The sequence below is a fragment of the Euprymna scolopes genome, chromosome 23, assembly GCF_053919585.1.
Source record: "Euprymna scolopes isolate OS-2025 chromosome 23, ASM5391958v1, whole genome shotgun sequence".
Lineage (NCBI taxonomy): Eukaryota > Metazoa > Mollusca > Cephalopoda > Sepiida > Sepiolidae > Euprymna > Euprymna scolopes.
In genome coordinates this window covers 106,474,526-106,493,788 of record NC_136504.1, presented here as the reverse complement: position 1 = coordinate 106,493,788, position 19,263 = coordinate 106,474,526, and the positions used below count along the sequence as shown (strand labels likewise).

At 32.5% G+C, this 19,263-nt stretch overlaps 1 protein-coding gene across 11 annotated transcripts in view; it reads left to right on the top strand.

The window, feature by feature from the left end:
- The first annotated feature begins 7,073 nt into the window (after positions 1–7,073).
- LOC145246120 (phosphatidylinositol 4-phosphate 5-kinase type-1 alpha-like) overlaps positions 7,074–19,263 on the top strand; it is a 397,047-nt gene continuing 384,857 nt past the window's right edge. For 5 of the 11 annotated variants that reach the window (XM_080107962.1, XM_080107960.1, XM_080107961.1 and 2 more), the window contains exon 1: positions 7,248–8,856. In XM_080107962.1, the coding sequence (XP_079964088.1) occupies positions 8,457–8,856 (400 nt within the window). In that variant the 5' untranslated portion in view covers positions 7,248–8,456. Of the gene's footprint in view, positions 8,857–17,646; positions 17,955–19,263 lie in introns of those variants that run through there. The other 6 variants (XM_080107968.1, XM_080107965.1, XM_080107964.1 and 3 more) reach the window with 5 other exon arrangements.

The following is a 19,263-nucleotide window of genomic DNA, read 5'->3' as shown; positions in this document are numbered from 1 at the left end:
AATTTATTTTGGTGCATTAATGAAATTGATTTTAACTATGACGGTGGTGGTGGTGGATCTATTTGTGAAATAAAAACAAAAAAAAATAATTTTGTTTTTTTTAATTTACAGTAAACATTTTTTAAGTAAAAGTGTTTCTTTCGTCACATCTAATTATTCAACTGATTCTTTCTTTTTCTTTTTTTTTTTATATACATGGTGTCCACAATGTCTGGCTACATTGTGTAGTCAGACTTTGTGAGCATTCTATAGATTATGTAGCTTAACTTTGTAGGCACCCTGTAGATTATGCAGCCAGATTTTGTGGGCACCCTGTAGATTATGTATCTAAACTTTGTGGCACCCTATAGATTATGTAGCCAGACTTTGTGGGTATTCTATAGATCATGTAGTTTAACTTTGTAGGCACCCTATAGATTATGCAGCCAGATTTTGTGGGCACCCTGTAGATTGTGTAGCTAAACTTTGTGGCACCCTATAGATTATGTAGCCAGACTTTTTGGACATCCTGTAGATTATGCAGCCAGATTTTGTGAGCACCCTGTAGATTATGTAGCCTGACTTTGTGGCACCCTATGGATTATGTAGCCAGACTTTTTGGGCATCCTGTAAATTATGCAGTCAGATTTTGTGGGCACCCTGTACATTATGTAGCCTGACTTTGTATACACCCTGTATTTACCTTGATTCGATTCTCTTTCTAATGATTTAAAATTTATTTTGGTAACATGAGCTTGGGGAGAAAATTGGGAGGATGTAGAAGTCATAAAAACATATTTTCTCCCTTGGAGAAATGCCCCTACTATGGGAGTTGGCCACACACTGATCAATCAGGTTGCAAGGCTCATTGATTTAATTCTCTTCTAAAGAACTACTGCAACATAGTGCGGATTTGTGTATGTAAATGCATGAGAAGTGACGTCACTGGTGATGGGAACTATAAAAAAGGAGAAAGACAATGATCTGAAAAGAGATAATATAGCGCGAAAAATATCCTGAGTAGGGACATCCAGAGGGGGAAGGTGCCAGGGATGCCCAAGCACCTGCTCCTTTTACTCCTGTTTTAAAAGTGCCCTTTTCAGATAAAAGTATTATAGGCCAGTGCCCTACTGTCTATAATATAAATCTCACCTGTCTGTTTAAATGTATGCATGTCTGCCTAAAACTTTCAACAGAGGCGACGGATTTTCACGAGATTGGTATTGTTTTGAAGCTCAACCCTTTGGATGATAAATATCGAAAAATTGGCTAAAAGCATTAATTCCTTCACCCTCAACTGGGCACTTTTCTACAAGGAAGGGTCGCTTTTTTCGCCGATATTTTCAAAAGTTATCCCCTCTTTTCGATTGACTAGCCTTAATTTAAACCTTGGCCATTTCTAGTTTGGCGATGGGCGCAACAGCAAAGACGTCACGTTTTTTTTGTTCACATTCTTTTCCTCCTTCACAGCCTGCTACCTACTACCACTTTTTTTTTTTTTTTTTTGCTCAACACACACCTCCAAACTCCCGGGCAATGCCAGGCACCCAGGCTAGTTACTATATATTTGCCTTTTTATTTCGCTTGAGCACATGCCTTAAAAAGTTCTCTGCATGCCATTGTTCGTGAGAGACATGGAGAACATTCTAGATCATGTTGGTGGCGTCACTGCTGTACCAAAGAGGAAATAAAAGTCATTGTACAAAACAAAAAGCGAGTTGGAGTTATTTCCTATTCTTTGTCTTGGTCTCTTTTGCGATTTAAACTGCACCCAATGTGTGTTGGTTTGCGGACAGCGTTACACTACTTCAGACCCCTTTTGGAATCACAGGTCGGTCAATAGAAAGAATCCTGAAAGCAATGAGGTGTTGGAGTGAAGAAACAAAGTCAAGCAAGAGAGTTTAATGCTTTTTTGTTATAAAGATCGAAATTCAAAAATTAAAATATTGAATTTTAATTAAAACCAATGATCTCTACTTAATTGTCATGTCGAATTTAGTAGCATATCCGAAAACTACAAAAAACGATAGGATAAATAATTAATTATTAATGAAAATAGTTTTTGAAATAAATTTCAACTTTATCCATAAATAAATAGCATGAAGTCAAGGGAACTAACTGCAGTCCGTCTTGTTACAATTAATGTCGGATATCACTAATTCATGAAATCTTAAAAGTACACGTTTTATATAACAATGCAGTAATCTATATATCTATAAAAGTGAGAATGCGTGTGTGAGGACACTTCTCAACCTATATACTCAACGAATTTTTGATCTACAAACTTGAAATTTGGTATATAGGGTATTCAGACATGTGGATAAATTTTTTATTCGGTTTTCATCTGGAAAAAAAGGCTGTTATCGGTCAAAATTGAAAAATTGGTACTTGATGTGATGTTGCTAGTCTCAGTCTTCTTTTTATAAAGAATACTGTGGCATATGTTCCTCAGAATTGTTTGATCTATTCCCTGCTTCCTTTGTACCAGTTCGTTTGACTCATTGGTCTAAAGGTCTTCATCGATTTGCTGTGTTATTACCTCATTGAAATACAGCTTCATATTCCATTAGCTTCTTTCCAAGGATTGCAAGGTTGTGGAATTCTCTTCCTGCTCACTGTTTTCCTTCTACCTACAGCCTTCGTCTTTATAATTCTAAAATCAATAGGCATCGTCTTGTTAGTTCCTTACATCAAGTGGTTTCATGCCTTGTCTCAAGCAATTTCCATAAAAAAAAGGTAATATTCATTTTTTTGACTTTTGGTTTTCGCTTTTATAACAAAGAATCACTGAAAACCAATGAGTAGCTTATTTTCAGGCAAAGATAATTGGTGTTTAGATGTCCGGTGGACAGGAGCAGGAACAGGAAATAGCGTGTCCTTCTTTGTTGCTTCCAAGAAATTCTCTGACTGTTGTACATGATTTACAAACAGGCTGAAGTAGTCACTCAAGGGTCAGTAGAAATTCATACGCCTTGGAGGCTGGTGAAAAATAATAAAAAAAATTTAATGGAAATCGCTCCACACAAGGCATAAAGCCACTGGATGAAAAGAACTAAAAAAAAATACGACTTCAAATTCAAAAACTAGCCAATGATACGTGTTAGATGATCAGACTCCAGAAAACAGCAATACTTCCCTCTTTGTCAGAAATATCGCTCAAATAATGTGAGGATTAAAAGACAAAAATAAAGGAAACAAGAGGTCGCTGAAACTAAACCCAACATAAATTTTCCACTCTCCTTAATTCCAATTCCAAAAGAGGTCAAAGTAGTCTTTTAAGAGTTACTTGTAATTAAAATGCCACGGACGCTGACCCGACCACCTTACTGGACTTTGTTCTCCACAGAACAAAATAAATATCATTGTTTATGAGTGCTCATGTTCCACTGCCATATGTCACACACTGTGCATGCATGCATTAGAGACTTTTCCTTTAGTTGACAGTTAGTAACACTCTGGTAGACTTTTCCATTGACAGACTAATAAAAATGCTATTTCAAACTTATGGGTGACGGGCCAATAAAAATGCTATTTAAAACTACTAAATGACAGACCAATAAAAATGCTATTTCCAACTTATGGGTGACAGACAAATAAGAATGCTGTTTCAAACTTATGTGTGACAGACCAATAAAAATGCTATTTAAAACTTATGGGTGATAAACCAATAAAAATGCTATTTCAAACTTATTGATGACAGACCAATTAAAATGCTATTTAAAACTTATGGGTGATAAACCAATAAAAATGATATTTAAAACTTATGGGTGATAAACCAATAAAAATGCTATTTCAAACTTATGGATGACAGACCAATAAAAATGCTATTTCAAACTTATGGATGACAGACCAATAAAAATGCTATTTCAAACTTATAGGTGACAGACCAATAAAAATGCTATTTCAGACTTATGGATGACAGACCAATAAAAATGCTATTTAAAACTTATGGGTGACAGATCAATAAGAATGCTATTTAAAACTTATTGATGACAGACCAATTAAAATGCTATTTCAAACTTATGGGTGACAGATCAATAGAAATGCTATTTAAAACTTATTGATGACAGACCAATTAAAATGCTATTTCAAACTTATGGGTGACAGATCAATAAAAATGCTATTTCAAACTTATGGGTGACAGACCAATAAAAATGCTATTTCAAACTTATGGGTGACAGATCAATAAAAATGCTATTTAAAACTTATTGATGACAGACCAATTAAAATGCTATTTCCAACTTATGGGTGACAGACCAATAAAAATGCTATTTCAAACTTATGGGTGACAGATCAATAAAAATGCTATTTCAAACTTATGGGTGACAGATCAATAAAAATGCTATTTAAAACTTATTGATGAAAGACCAATTAAAATGCTATTTCAAACTTATGGGTGACAGATCAATAAAAATGTTATTTCAAACTTATGGGTGACAGATCAATAAAAATGCTATTTCAAACTTATGGGTGACAGACCAATAAAAATGCTATTTCAAACTTATAGATCAATAAAAATGCTATTTTAAAATTGTGGATGACAGACAAATAAAAATGATATTTTAAACTTATGGATTACAGACCAATAAAAATGCTATTTCAAACTTATGGGTGACAGACCAATAAAAATGCTTTTTTAAAAATTATGGTTGACAGACCAATAAAAATGCTATTTAAAATTTATGGATTACAGACCAATAAAAATGCTATTTCAAACTTATTGGTTACAGATCAATAAAAATGTTATTTTAAATATATGGGTTACAGACCAGTAAAAATTCTATTTAAAAATTATGGATGGCAGGTGAATAAAAATGCTATTTCAAACTTATGGGTGACAGACCAATAAAATGCTATTTCAAGCTTTGTTGTGATAGATCAACAAAAATGACATCCCCAAAACCAATAAAAATGTTATTTCAAACACAATTGTGACCAACTACAAAAATAATATTTCGACCTAAAGCATGACAGACTATTGACCAACTAACCGGAAAATATCTCAGAAAGTCAAGGACACATAAAAAATGAGAATAAAAAAAAAAAAAGAAGCAGCCTTATTTCAAGTTTAAAGTAATTACGGATCGTTTTTTATGGTCGTCCTCATAAAACTGTAACTAATACTATGGTACTATTTTTTTAGGATTAAATACTTTTTTTTATTATTATTTAAAACAAATAATCGATTAAAGTTCAATGTGTAGGCGGGTTTGAACCATGAATCTTTCTCCTTTCTCGATGAACTTGGCTCAAAATAGGGTTGGCCGAGTTATCTACCTTTGACTAGCTGATTTTTCTTTAGCCACGATCTCAGTAAAACAGGCCTGCTCGCTGAAAAATGACGACACAAACGTGGTACACAACTAAAATCTGTCGAGCATACTGTTGATAATGAATGAGAGTTTACGAAAGAAAAAATTAAAAACTGTGAAAAAATACACTTAAAGAAAGAAAAATAAAGAACATGATTCATACTGAAACTAAATTTTATTGAATATTATAAAGAAAAAAAAAAAGGAATTAATTTTAAAAGAAAAGATGTATTGTTTCTGCGTTAAAAGTAAATAAACGTTTTGTTGTTTCATAGATTTTAACTTTCGTTTATTATTTTGTTAAAATAATTTTCTTTTACATATTTACATAAAGTCAAGCAATGAGGATAGACTAACAAAGCCAGCTATCCTTTTTATTTGTTCTTATTTAGAATTCGATTTAATTAAAAAAAATTCATATGATGTACGCCTTACGGAGTACATCATATCCAAAAATCACGCAAATTGATCAATTAGTTTTTTTTATATATAGAAAATCATTTTTTAAAATAATTTTTAACGATTTTTATAATTATTGTATCACTAGATAGGTCGAATTGCGTTGCCCCCCCCCTTATTCATAAAAAATGGCGGATCAAAAAATAGCGTCACTGCATAAAATTTGATTTTCTTGGTAAAAAAAAGAAAAAAGAAAAAAAAAAAACTACTGCATCAGTTTACTTTTTTATTTTATTTTATTTTTTTATTGACATCATTTTATTTTTATTGACATTTTCGTTCCGTGATGGATACGTACACCATAGAGATTTGTTTGCACTTTTGTTTTATTTCAAATTAAGTCGAATTCTAAAATAAATTTTGTTTAATACCAAACAATTACTAGATCAAAGATTAAGTAATTTACAAGAGAAATTACTACTATCCCATGTCTACATGTAGTGCGTTAGGTGTATCAGAATTTTAGTCAACCCGCCATAACAAACGAGTGCGTAACCAGGCGTTCATCAAGTTCCGTCTGTGTTTGTTACAATATCACATTAGTTGATATTAGGCCATGATGGATGCCCTGGAAAAGTCACGTCTACTTGATGTTTACCAATTTTTAAAATATAAAACGAACGTTTCTTTAATTTTTAATTTTTATTTTTGCGCTTATGTATTTTTGTTACCGCGCTATTTTGAAATATTTTTTTTTTTTCAGGTTAAATTCGAGTAGCACGATATCTTTTTATTTATTTATTTATTTATTTTTATTAAAGTGTTAAGTGGAAGCACAGAATAGTTACAAAACATCCTCCCCTCCCCATGTTAAGAATGATTTTCGAAATAATAACAGCACGGTACCAAAAAATACATAAAACCCTTCTTTTTTTTTTTTTTTTTTCATAATAATAGAATATTTTAAAACTGGTAAATATTAATCAGAAGTAACTTTTCCAGGGCATTCAGCGTCAATTCCAAATATCAGCTGACGTAATATTGTAAACAAACACAGACGGAACTTGATGAACGCCGTACAACCGTTTATAGTCGTAACTTATTACTAAGGATATGACAACTGCATATTCTTTTCCTTGTTTTGATTCTCAGGTATATATCCATTGATATCTTATATATTTTTATGTAGAGTGATATGGTTCTCGGTTGATTAATTGTGTTTAACTGTGTCGGGTAATATTCTCGAGACTAAAAACAATGAAAAGAATATGCCGTTGTCATAGGCCGACTTATTACCAACAGCTCTGACGTCAGCAGCTCAGTTTTTAGTGCCCGTTTCTGCCGCCTGGCGTCGCCACTCGGCGCATGCGCCGAACGCGTTTTAAGCAGACAATGTGGCGACGACGGCGGTCGACATTTTGCAAAGCTCCTACCACCACTTCTTCTTAGCTAACTTGTCGCCGCCATTAGCAGCTAACGCTAATGCTATTAGTAGTACAGTTGTTTGTTTGTTTTTTTTTTAAAACCAGTGGTCGACTACCAGCACTGTCGCCAGTAGATGGTTCTGTAGACAGTTTCTAAATGCAATGGACCCGGCAGATGAAAGAGAGTATCAGGTTGTTGCAACCAACAATGGAGAAAGAGCTATTTTTAACTAGCATTTCTCCAACTCGATTGAAATGTCGTACGATAGTGATTTTTGCCTACCAATTAATGTTATTGTTGTTACTACTGCTTACCGCTACCCTACACACACAATTTGAGTCAATTTGATACATATTGATAATTTCATACTTAAGCGACTTGGATTCCCCCCACCTTTTTTTTTTTTGTTTTAATGCATATAAAATATTATTATTGCCGACTGAGATAGGCAGTAATTTGTATATTTTATCATTTACTAAGAACACACACACACACATATATATAATATATTAAAAAGGTGTTACAAATCTGATCACTATAGTGGTGAAACCGTATCCTAAATAAACCTTAATAATAAATTAAATAATAAAAATTAACAAAAATTAACAAAAATTGCCTTCCTGGAAGTACGGGATCATTTAAGAAAATTTTATTACCCTATCGTAAAAAAAAAAAAAATCAGTTGTTTTTCTAATAGCATTATCTCATTGAAACTACAAGAATAGTTCGCACACACACAAAAAATAAATACTAGACAACATTTTCTTAGACAACATTTGATAAAGAGGCAGAAAAAGCAACCATCAAAATCTTAATTAGGTATCGAAAAAAAAAAAGAAAAAAAAAGATCTTTGGTTTTCTTGCATGTAACAGATCAATTCAATTTATTCCTTATATGTTGAATAATCCCATGGATTGTTTACGGAAAGAATTAGAGGATAATCCAGGTGGTCTTCTATTTGTGTATCCCTAAAATCTGGATGCACAAGCTATTTTACAAAAACGAAGAAAAAAAAGTCTTGGAGAAACTAAAAGACCATCCTCTATTATTAAACAAAGAAGAAAAAAAGTTAAATTAAGCACAAGGCACCTTAAACCGGTGCCCCAAAGGTGGTTAAGGAAGAAGCGACAAGCTAACGTCAACTTCCTCAATCTATCGTGATTACTTAATCAACATAAAAAAAACGAAGATCATCACCTTCTTGGGGGTCTGCTAATTTATTTAAAAACCAAAGTAGAAAGGCCACACAGCATTTTTTATTCGTATAGTTCCTTGTCGGAGGGAGGCTCCGTCCTTATATATGTGTCGTAGCTGGCCAGCACCCACCGACTTCCTTCAACATGGCGACGGAAGTACAGAAGGATGTCCTGGCAACTGCTGCTAGCTCTGCCCCAGGGTCCACCCCCGTAGTGTCCACCAGCCCCAGTGGTCCTACTTCCAGTGTAAGGGTCACTGCTGGTACCACCACTGCACCCGAGGTAGGTACTACAGGAGGAGGAGGAAGCAGTAGCCAGCCGAACCATCACATATCTTCTTCCCATGAAGAGCAACAACACCCAGAACCGGAATCAGCAGGGGAGGCGACGGCATCTCAACTCCAACCACAGAATCAGGGATTACCACACGGCATTAATACCAGTCAGAAGACAGCATCCCAGTCAGGTGGTGTTGGTAGTGGTGGGCCATCCATGAATACCCCTAACCCACCACCAACTTCTACCAACGTCGGTGCAGGCGCCGGTAAGAACATGTTTTCTACGATAAACGTATTCAGCGTGTATATATGTGTGTGTTATTTCAGCACGGTAACATAAGTGCATGAGTACCATAGTATATTTATGTATATATATATAATATATAGTATTTTTGGTAAAATTTTACCTGCCTCAGCGTATTATAAACACCCCAATTTCCCCATGTTAAGAACGGCTTTCGGAATACCCCCAACCTCGAAAGCCGTTCTTAACATGGGGGATTATTCCAAATGCCGTTCTTAACATGGGGTGGTTGGGGGGTGTTTATACTACGCTGGGGCAGGTCGTAAAAAATATCGCATTTTTTATAATATACAACAAAAAGGTGTAGAAAAAAAAATGTTAGCGAAAGCAAGATAAGTTATTCTCCTACCTGAATAAATTTGTTTTAACCTAATCGAAAATTATGCAAGAACAGTGCATTTTTTTTTTTTTTTTTTTTACCAGTACCTTGTTTAATTTACGATTTTTGAGCGATTATCGAGGATTCACATGCCCACGCAACGGTTAAAAACCTAGGCGGTCGAGTTTCAAGCCTGGCTTGAGGTGTTGTTCGCTTGCTGAGTGCTGTGTGTGGATGGCTAATATATATATATATATATATATATATATATATATATATATATATATATATATATAATAAATTCCACAGCCAAACAACGTCGCAGCCCAAGAGCCATGACAGTCAACGAACCGGAAGTCCAAGACTCGAGTTGGACTTCCGGTTCGTTGACTGTCATGGCTCTTGTGGGCTGCGACGTTGTTTGGCTGTGGAATTTATTATATACAATCTCTGATTCTGAAAATCATATACATATATATAATGTAGCTGTTTGGGGTTTGTCCAGAATATCCCTTCTCTTCTGTAAAAAAAAAAAAAAAAAAAAGGTACTCATGCAGGCAGAGTGATCCGATCCGTGCTGAAATAGTTATTTAAAAAGCCGTTCTTAACATGGGGAGGGTGTTTTATACCTATTCTGTACTTTAACCTTACAACTGAATAAAAAACATAAAACTTTAATTAAACGTGAAAATACTATTAAAAAAAATAGCGCGGACACTTTCTGCATTAGCACCAAAGAAAAAAAAAAATACAGAAAAATGTTTAATGTCACGGAACGAAAATGTCATATTCTAAAAATCACGTAAGTTGATCATGTAAATCAATAAAATCATTTTGAAACGGTTTTAAAGCGATCAATGTGGTTCTTCGTTAGCATTATAAGACTGATCTTGCATGTTTGAATTATTGTGGAGTTATCTGCTCTTGATTTTTATATTTTTTCCAGATGGTGGCTGACTCGAAACTGTCCCTTTTTACTTATTCATAAAATTTAATTTTCTTTGTTAAATTAAAAAAAACAAACAAACTATTTAAGTTTACATAATTTTTGGAATATGACATCTTCGTTCTGTAACGGGTGGGGTACATATACATCATACAGAGTTTTCTGTAGTTTTTTTTTTTTTTTTTTTTTTTTTTTTTTTTTTTGAAAAATTTCCCGTGGACGTTCCTAAAATAATGCCTCCTATTTTTTATGCATTCATGGCCTAAAAGTTTCATCTCTGTTGCAGATATTAACGGTGTGAGACTCTAGGAAAGCAACCCCTGCCAGAAGCAGAGATACGTCATTGAATTTCTGGCAAAAGTGCATTGAGAATGATGGTGACTATGCAGAAAAATAAATTATGGCGCGCAAAAGGCCATTCATTGTAATGTTACCACTCATCTTTATAGATCTGTTACTTTTTGAGTTGAAAAATGCGTCTTACTTTGAGAATAATCACTCTCGTCAACATTCTAAACTAGACTTATTTAATTATCCCTCATAATGTGCTATTTGTTTTTTTTTTATGAAATGAGTCTTACACGTGTTTCGATGAATAGCGAAAGCCAACTAAACAACTCATCAGAGACAAAATATATTTCTCAGAAAATAGTTTTTCTTTGAATGGAAAAGGATTTTATAAGAAAATTTGCTGCTTAAGATAGTCGACAGATCGATTTTTTTAAAAATGTCGTTTTAAGCAAAAGCAATACGTACTTGTCATGTCGAAAATAGTATTATGTTTAAAAATTGCGAAAATTCATTGTGTAGAAAGTTATTTAGTTAAAAGTAATTTTTACGAAAAATTGGGTAAAATTGTATTTACTTAGATATTAGAAAGTAGACTGGAGGGGTGGGGGCGAATATCTTAGATTACTTATTCATGGCGTGTAATATTTGTTGTCCATAGCAATCGATTTTGTGGGAGGGGTTTGTATTACAATCCACAGAGGTATGAAAACGTGGTAAAAAAAAATAAATTACTCTTATTTTAATGGTTTCATCGGTTCGGAGATACGAACAAGAAACATGGCGCCACGCCACAGTGACCCTCCTCACTTAAGTTTGAAAATGAGTTAAAACTAAAAAATTATACAAAATACTGTTGCTAAAAATACTATCAGTTGTTCTACTCTGAATTTTCGTGATTTTTTTTTTGTGGATATATTACTATTCTCAACAAGACAAGTAATATTGATTTTGCTTAAAACATGTTTTTAAAAAAAAATCGCTCCGTCGACTCTATCTTAACACGCAGCGTCAGCGAAAAAATTGTGATAACAAGAAAACACAAGAATCAAGCCACCAATTAATAATTGCAATGTTTACCCCCTCCCCCAAGAAATATCTAATATTATAAACAGCTGTCTTGTGTTTGTGTGCGTCTTATTTTCAGCCCATTGTTTATTTATTTTGTAATTCTTTTAATTCGTAAATCCAATCATCTATTTAATAAGCTTGATGAATGACGATGACGCCAATAATATAATGCAGCATACATAATCCTAATCTCTGATCATCTGATGCGCCGGATGCGGTACAACATGGCCTGCTTTTCTGGGCATTTAAACTAATTTGAATTATAATCAACTTGTTAACGTGCCACGTGGTTTGACTGCTTGCTACCCTAGTAATAATGTTAACTTCAAGTATTTTTTCCCAGTTAGGCACAAAATCGGTTTTTGGTTCTCCTGTAACAGATGTCTCCCTGATTCTACTTTCTTCTCGCTCTCTCTCTCTCTCTCTCATAATGCCCTTATTCCGAATTCGTAACAGCGGACCGATATCAGTAGATTACCCCCCCCCAAAAAAAAACGGTCATTAACATTTTTTTTTTGTCAATTTTTACGATGTGCCCTAGCGTATTATAAACACCCCCAACCTCCCCATGTTAAGAACGGCTTTCGGAATACCCCCCAACCTCGAAAGCCATTCTTAATATGGGGAGGTTGGGTGGGGAGTAAATAATTTGAAATAAGAAAGAAAAAAAATGGGTATTTTTTTTTTTTGTACGACCTGCCTCAGCGTAGGAGTTTGTATTACTGTACAGTAGTACACACAGATTCGAAAAAAGTTATCAAAAAACAAATATATAACAATTTGTTATATTTGTTTTTTGACAACTTTTTCGAATCTGTGTGTAGTGATACAAACCCCTATGCTGAGAGGCAGGTTGTAAAAAAAAAAAAAAAAAAAAAAAAAAAAAAAAAAAAAAAAAAAAATTTTTTTTTTTTTTTTTTTTTTCAAATTATTTAATCGGGTAAAAATTCCATTTTATTTTTCTTTAATTGATTACTAAATTAAAAACGTCATTTTCGCGAATTACCTAACAATTTAATAGACAAAAATATCGTAAAAACTGAATTTAACTTGAAAATACTATGAAAAAGAAGTTTTTTTTTTTTAATTTAGTAATCAATTAAAAAAATGAAACTTTTACTTGATTAAATAATTCGGCGGAGTTGTACAACAACCATCACTCCATGTGTAATTTTTATACTGATAGTTTTTTTTTGAAAATTTTTTCACTGGATTATTGATTGGACACTAATTAACCAGATTATGAAAAAAAAATCATTATTTCGACATTTGAAAGGGGTGGTCACTTTAGTTCTGGTAAATCGGTCACCCATTTTTGAAAAAAAAAAAATTTTTTTACATGGAGGTCATCACTTATCAAGGCCCGGAAGCCACTCGGGGATAAGGGTTATTGCGTGTACAGTAATCAATGGGATAGTATCGTAATAATCGTTAGTATTGGAGATTTGATAAAGTGTCTTACTTAAGGGGGCGATTCACCAGGAATTTGTTTATGTTGGACTTGAAAACATCCAAGTTGTAGTCAGGTGTAACCAATAAAAACGCGGGTACATCAAAACCATAAAGTAAAAATGACATGAGCCTACCGCATTTGTAAGTCGGAAATATTTTTGTTTTTCAAAGAACATGACTTTTTTTTTTTTAACTTAGTTTTTGGAGTTTGTATTACTGTACACAGATTCGGAAAAGTTGTCAAAAAAACAAATGTATAACAAATAAATATTATCAAAGGCAAGATTAGTTATTTTTCTACCTAACTGAATGTTTTTATTTAATGTAAGCATTTAAAAAATTTTTTAATTTAAGTATTATAAATTTCACTAACATGCTGGAGGAATATTTCTTAATTTTCCATCCCGTTGTCAATTTTCATATCGTACGCCTCCCAATACATTGTTTCAACATGGGACCATTTCATATCCCCCGAAGACACTTCCGCATTTAGAAGAAAAAAAAAAAAAAAAATGGGTGACCGATTTACCAGAACGTTGTAACTAAAAAGTGAGCACCCCAATGTCGAAATGATTTTTTTTTTTTTTCATAATCTGGTTAATTAGTGAAAAAATTTCAGGAAAAAAAAAAAAAACCCCTATCAGTATAGAAATGACGCATGGAGTGATGATTGTACAGACAGCTCCTCTCCTCCTCCAATAATTCTAAATAAGAAAAATGATTTTTTAATTTAATTATTTTTGTGGAATAATCTATATCAGTTTGAAATAACTTAAAAAATAAAATAAAAACATTGTTAATGACCGTTCGAGTAGGAAAAAAAATGCACTGATGTCGATCCGCTGCTACGAATTCGGAATAGGGGAATGTGAGCAAGAAAAAGCGAAAGTAGAATAAGGGAGACAATAAGTACAGGAGAACTAATGTACACCAAATATATTTAGTGATGGTTTACACCAACACATTTCAGGTGAAAACATTGTTACGTATTTACGTGTCATGTGAAAATAGCATAAATTACGAAAAATTATCCGGTAGATTTTTGAAAAAAAAACAAAAAAAGCATCATCATCCACAGGTTCTGATATTTTGTGTTTAAAAATGGCGGACTGTAATTAAAATCAAGGGAAATAATTCAGTTTGTCATATAGAATTGGTTGCACAACTCTTCCATATTAAAAAAAATATATAATTCGATAAATTCTATTTTTACTTGTAATTATTTTTCGAATCATTTTTGTAATATTTGGAATTATACTAATTTCGGCATGACACGTAAGTACGTAATGTTTTCACCTGAAATGCGTTGGTTTAAAACGCCACCAACTGCAGAAGCAATAAGCACCTTCAAATTTTTATAGTACCTTTTTGTTTATTAAATGGTTAAGCCCCCTCCTCCTTATGTTAAGAATAGGTTTCTAAATATTTAATAATTAATAACATTATTATTTCAGCACGGTCCGTATTCTGCATAAGTATTCACATTACCATTTAAATAATTTTTAGTAGCCAAACATCCTATTTAACTAACTGAGCAATCTTTAACTTTTCAGCTTTAAGATAGCTGCTACAAAACAGTTAAATTTTAAGGGTTTTTTTTAATTAAAAATTAAAAAAATTTTTTGCTTTTTTTTAGTTCTGGTCCAGAATCCCCCCCCCCCCCCAAATTGATACAAAAACAAAAATGAAGAAAAATCTGTATGAGGTATTTGTAACCGTGGAGAAACCTAAATGTATTCCAAAAATCGCATAAATTGATGATAAAGAATAGTTTTATTCTTTTAAAAAAAAAAAAAAAAAAAATCTGGCGGACCTAAAGAATCTTGCCCCCTTTCTATTTTATTTTCGTTTTTTAAATCTTTTTCAGCGACTAGTCTACACGATTATCAAGAAAAATGAAAAAAGTCAACATTTAAATATTTGTAGTTCAGTTTCTAATGCAACGTTCTAGTAAATCGATCACCCATTTTGGAACCACTCAATGTTTTTAGGCCAAATTTCGCGAATTTAGTTAAAAAAAAAAATTTTTTTAAATTATTTTTTTGTTGAGATAATTTTAAATAGCGAAATTAAAAAAAAAAAAAAAAAAAAAAAAAGGCTAAATCCGCAAAATTTGGCCTAAAAACGTCGCGTGGTTCTAAAATGGGTGATCGATTTACTAAAACGTTGAATTAGAAACTGAGCAAGCACTCTATAAATATTTAAATTAAAAGCCAAGAACAATGCGAGATTTTTTTTTTATATAGAGTAAAATTAAATGCAAACAAAAGAAATAAAGTTCTTTTTTTTGTTTGTTTTTTCTTTTTCACACAAATTTTAACTCTAAACAACAGTAATTTTTTTTTTCTGTTGTATTCAATGGTGATATAAATCTCAATATATTTCAGACTTATTAGTCCATTTTCAATATTTAAATATTGACTGGTAGACTAGTGTCCATTCGATGATCCGCCAAAAAAAAAAAAAATAAATAAATAAATAAATAAATAAATTAAAAAGTAGAGAAGGGCAAGATTCTTCAGGTCCGCCAAAAATCAAATTTGTGTATCCGAGTAACTGTCTTAACCACCATCTTGAAAAATCTAAGAAAGGGAAATAACTTAATTCATACTAAATTTACCTTGTAATGTCTACGCATTCCCATTAATCGCTAAAAACTTTTCTTTTTTTTTATAAAAATAATTTACGTGATTATTGGAATATAATATTTCATATCGTCACGGGTACATGTTCCTTTATTTTTATTTTTTGACGTGGGGAATTCTGGACAATAACCTTTATTTTCTCTGTAAGCTGGAGGTTTTCACTTTATTTTTGTACTTGCGTAGAATACGAACCGTGCTGAAATAACGTTATTAGAAACCCATTCTTAACATAGGGAAGGCGTTTTGTAACTATCCTGTACTTTCACCTAACAGTTTAATAAACAAGATACTGTAAAAAAAAAAAAAAAAAAAAAAATTGGGTTAATTCTTACTTTGTTTCCACCTTAACATTTCCCTTTGGTTTTTAGGTGGTGTTACTCAACTGTTGGTGTGGTGTGCTGAAAACGAATATTGCATTTCGATTTTTCGCAAAGAAGCAGTTTTCCGGATATTAAGCAATTAAATTCTTTGTTACAAGTGGTCTTCATTGTTATACACATAAACGCGCGCATATTTTTTTTGGAAACCAAGTAAAAATTTACTAAATTGAATTTAACCCGGAAATTCTGTAAAAAATGATGGTAAATTTTTACGTCGTACCCCAGCGTATTATAAGCACCCCAACCTTCCCATGTTAAGAACGGCTTTTGGATTAACACCCCCAAACTTGAAAGCCGTTCTTAACATGGAGGTTGGGGTGTTTATAATACGTTGGGACACGTCTTAAAAATTGAACAAAATGATAATAAAAAGGCTCTACCAATATTCTGCATACGTATCAAATAGCGAATTAGCGAATATACAGAAGTTATAAAACGCACTCCCCATGTTAAGAATGGAAATCTTATGTTAGTAAATGTTATTTCCGCAAGAAAGTGTGTATATATATATATATATATATATATATATATATATATATATAATCACGAAACAATTTTTTCTCTCTAAACTTATTGTGTTGCTGGAGAATTCCGTTTTTATTTTGTAATTTTTTCTTCCAATATTTTAGAGCGGGGATCATTTTCCTGTATAAATTTAACGTCATTAAATTATTAATCGAATCAAATTGTTATACAACTAAACTAATTTGTTTAAGACGTCAGCCATTTTAAAGCTTAAAAGTTCAATATAACCACTAACTGAATAAATTACAAATCATTTTTTTTTTCATAAACTCTTAAAAATGTCATTTGTAATCGTTGCAAAAAAAAAAAAAGTTACACGACAAACGATTGGAATATATTAAATACACTGCCACTACTACTTAAGTCCGACATTTCATTTTTTTGTTTTCTGTATTGGTGTTTCACTTCAAAGCACTATTGAAAATGAGGAATTGTATCTTTTCTGGGTTTAATTATAAGTGAGATAATTTTCTAGTATGATTTTTGTATCTAATATCGATAATAAATTGCTACACCGTCATCGTCTTCGTGGTCGTCCATTGCCATCAGACACGACCTCCATGAAGCAGACAGGCCTATTCACAAAAATGACGTCATGCAGGAGGTAAGGAAGTTAGATCTGTCGAACAGACTGTCAATAATGAATTCTAGTTTTTAAGAACTAGAAAAGTAAAAAAAAAAAAAAAAAAATGCATTATAAACAGAAAAAAATAACACGATCTATACTGAAACTGAACTTTATACCATATTAATCCTTAAAAAAAAAAAAAAAGTTTATTTCTGCGTTTGAAGTAAATTGCGTTGTCTCATGGCTTTTCAAAACTAAAATTCGTTTATTTTAATTGTGGGGACATCTCTCTCTCTCTCTCTCTATATATATATATATATATATATATATATATATATATATATATTACATACGAAATCGAGCAACGTCGATATATCAACAAAACAAGTTGTATCCTTTTTGTTTTTTGTTTTTTTAAATACCAAACAATTGCTAAATCAAAGATTAAATAACTTAAGGAAATGCCATTCTCATATGTTTATATTTAGTATGTAACCGTTTTTTCCCCCTCGAAGCGTCTTGTTTATCTGCTTATGACTTATTACCAACAGCTCTGACGTCAGCAGATAAACAAGACTTCTTGGACAGGCCTACATCAGCCCACAATTAACGAGTTACCTCCCCCTGGTTGCCCTACTCTTAAGCACGAAAATTTATTTCATTTCTTTTTAGAGAAAACTAAATCCGTACATTTTATTACTGATCTATCCATTTTTTTTCTTTCGTCCATCTTATCGAGAAGTGTTTAAGCATTGCTTGTCGACTCTTTGTGGCCGTCTCTGGTGCTTGTCTCTCTCGTGTGTGGGGGTCACCTGATGCGGATTATTAAGGTCCTGCCCCTCCTTCCTCGCTCCGCTTACCACCTGGTATGTAAAATTCGCTTTCTTGTCAACCCTTTTTCTCTTTTCTTCCCACAACAACCATTATTTTTTGTTTTATCCGTAAAGCTGTGTGTGATAATGTTATTTTGAAATGGCTACTACTCTCCACATTTTAGAAGAACTCACCCACATCTTTTTTTTTTTTTTTATTCCTAATTATATATTAAGTAAGCACATCGTCTTGTTTTGCGTAGGGGAAAAAAACTACCAACGACAATAAACCGATGACAATTTTTGTTTGTATTCATCGCATAATTTTAAAATTTAAATTTAAAAAAAAAAATCATCTGGCTACTATTCTCCTTTTTAAATGGTAAGAGTTCGAATAATAGAACATTAAAAAAAAAAAAAAAAAATCCGAAACACACACGCATATATTTCATTTGCCTACATAAAATTTTATATATCCTGTTCTAGCACAGTGCTCGATACGTAAGTAGCGTCGGATAGTAAGTTTTAAAAAAATATGGCAATTATGCAATCTAGAATTTTTCTCTGTTTCATCCTCGTAAGGATTCGTCAGGCTATATATTCGGTGTTTTAGCAGAAATGTTTAAATACTTGTGCAAGAGCAGATTACATAATTTCAACGAACACTATACGTTAATTTAATCATCCATCGGTATCTCCGGTTTCACGGAAACCCTGGAAATTCAACCCACATGAATAAAGATATCAAATAGCGACATAAATTATGAAATTGAGAAATTATTTAAAAAAACAAACAAAAACAGCAGTTTATTTCAGTTTACTTGGCTATTTGTGACCTATTTGCGTTTTTATTTTAAACTATTTAATAGAAGTTATAAAGCATATAATATTTCGTGATTATTGGTTGAGTAAAGTAATAAATGGCCAGACATCTTGTTTGAAGTAAGATACCGGCTTCTTTAATGACATTAAGGAACCCGGTATCTTTAAGTTAATGTTATTCACGAATAATAATTAAAAAAACAAACAAACAAAAACAACTTTGTAGTCTTATAACTTCTTGTGCTTATGCACTTTTGTTACCGCGTTATTTTTAAATAGTCCCCCCCCCCCAGTTAAATTCAAATTTTACTATCTTCTTTGTGTGCAATGTGCACTGGTTTTTCCACCTGCTAAGGGTTTTTATTCCGAAAGCCGTTCTTAACGTGGAAGTTGGGATGTTTATTCCGAAAGGCATTTTATTTTCAATCTTCCCATGTTAATAACGGCTTTCGGGATAAACAATTACAATAAAAAAAAAACAAGAATACAGAAATGTTTGGTAATGATACTTATGCACTTTTGTTACCGTGCTGAAATAATG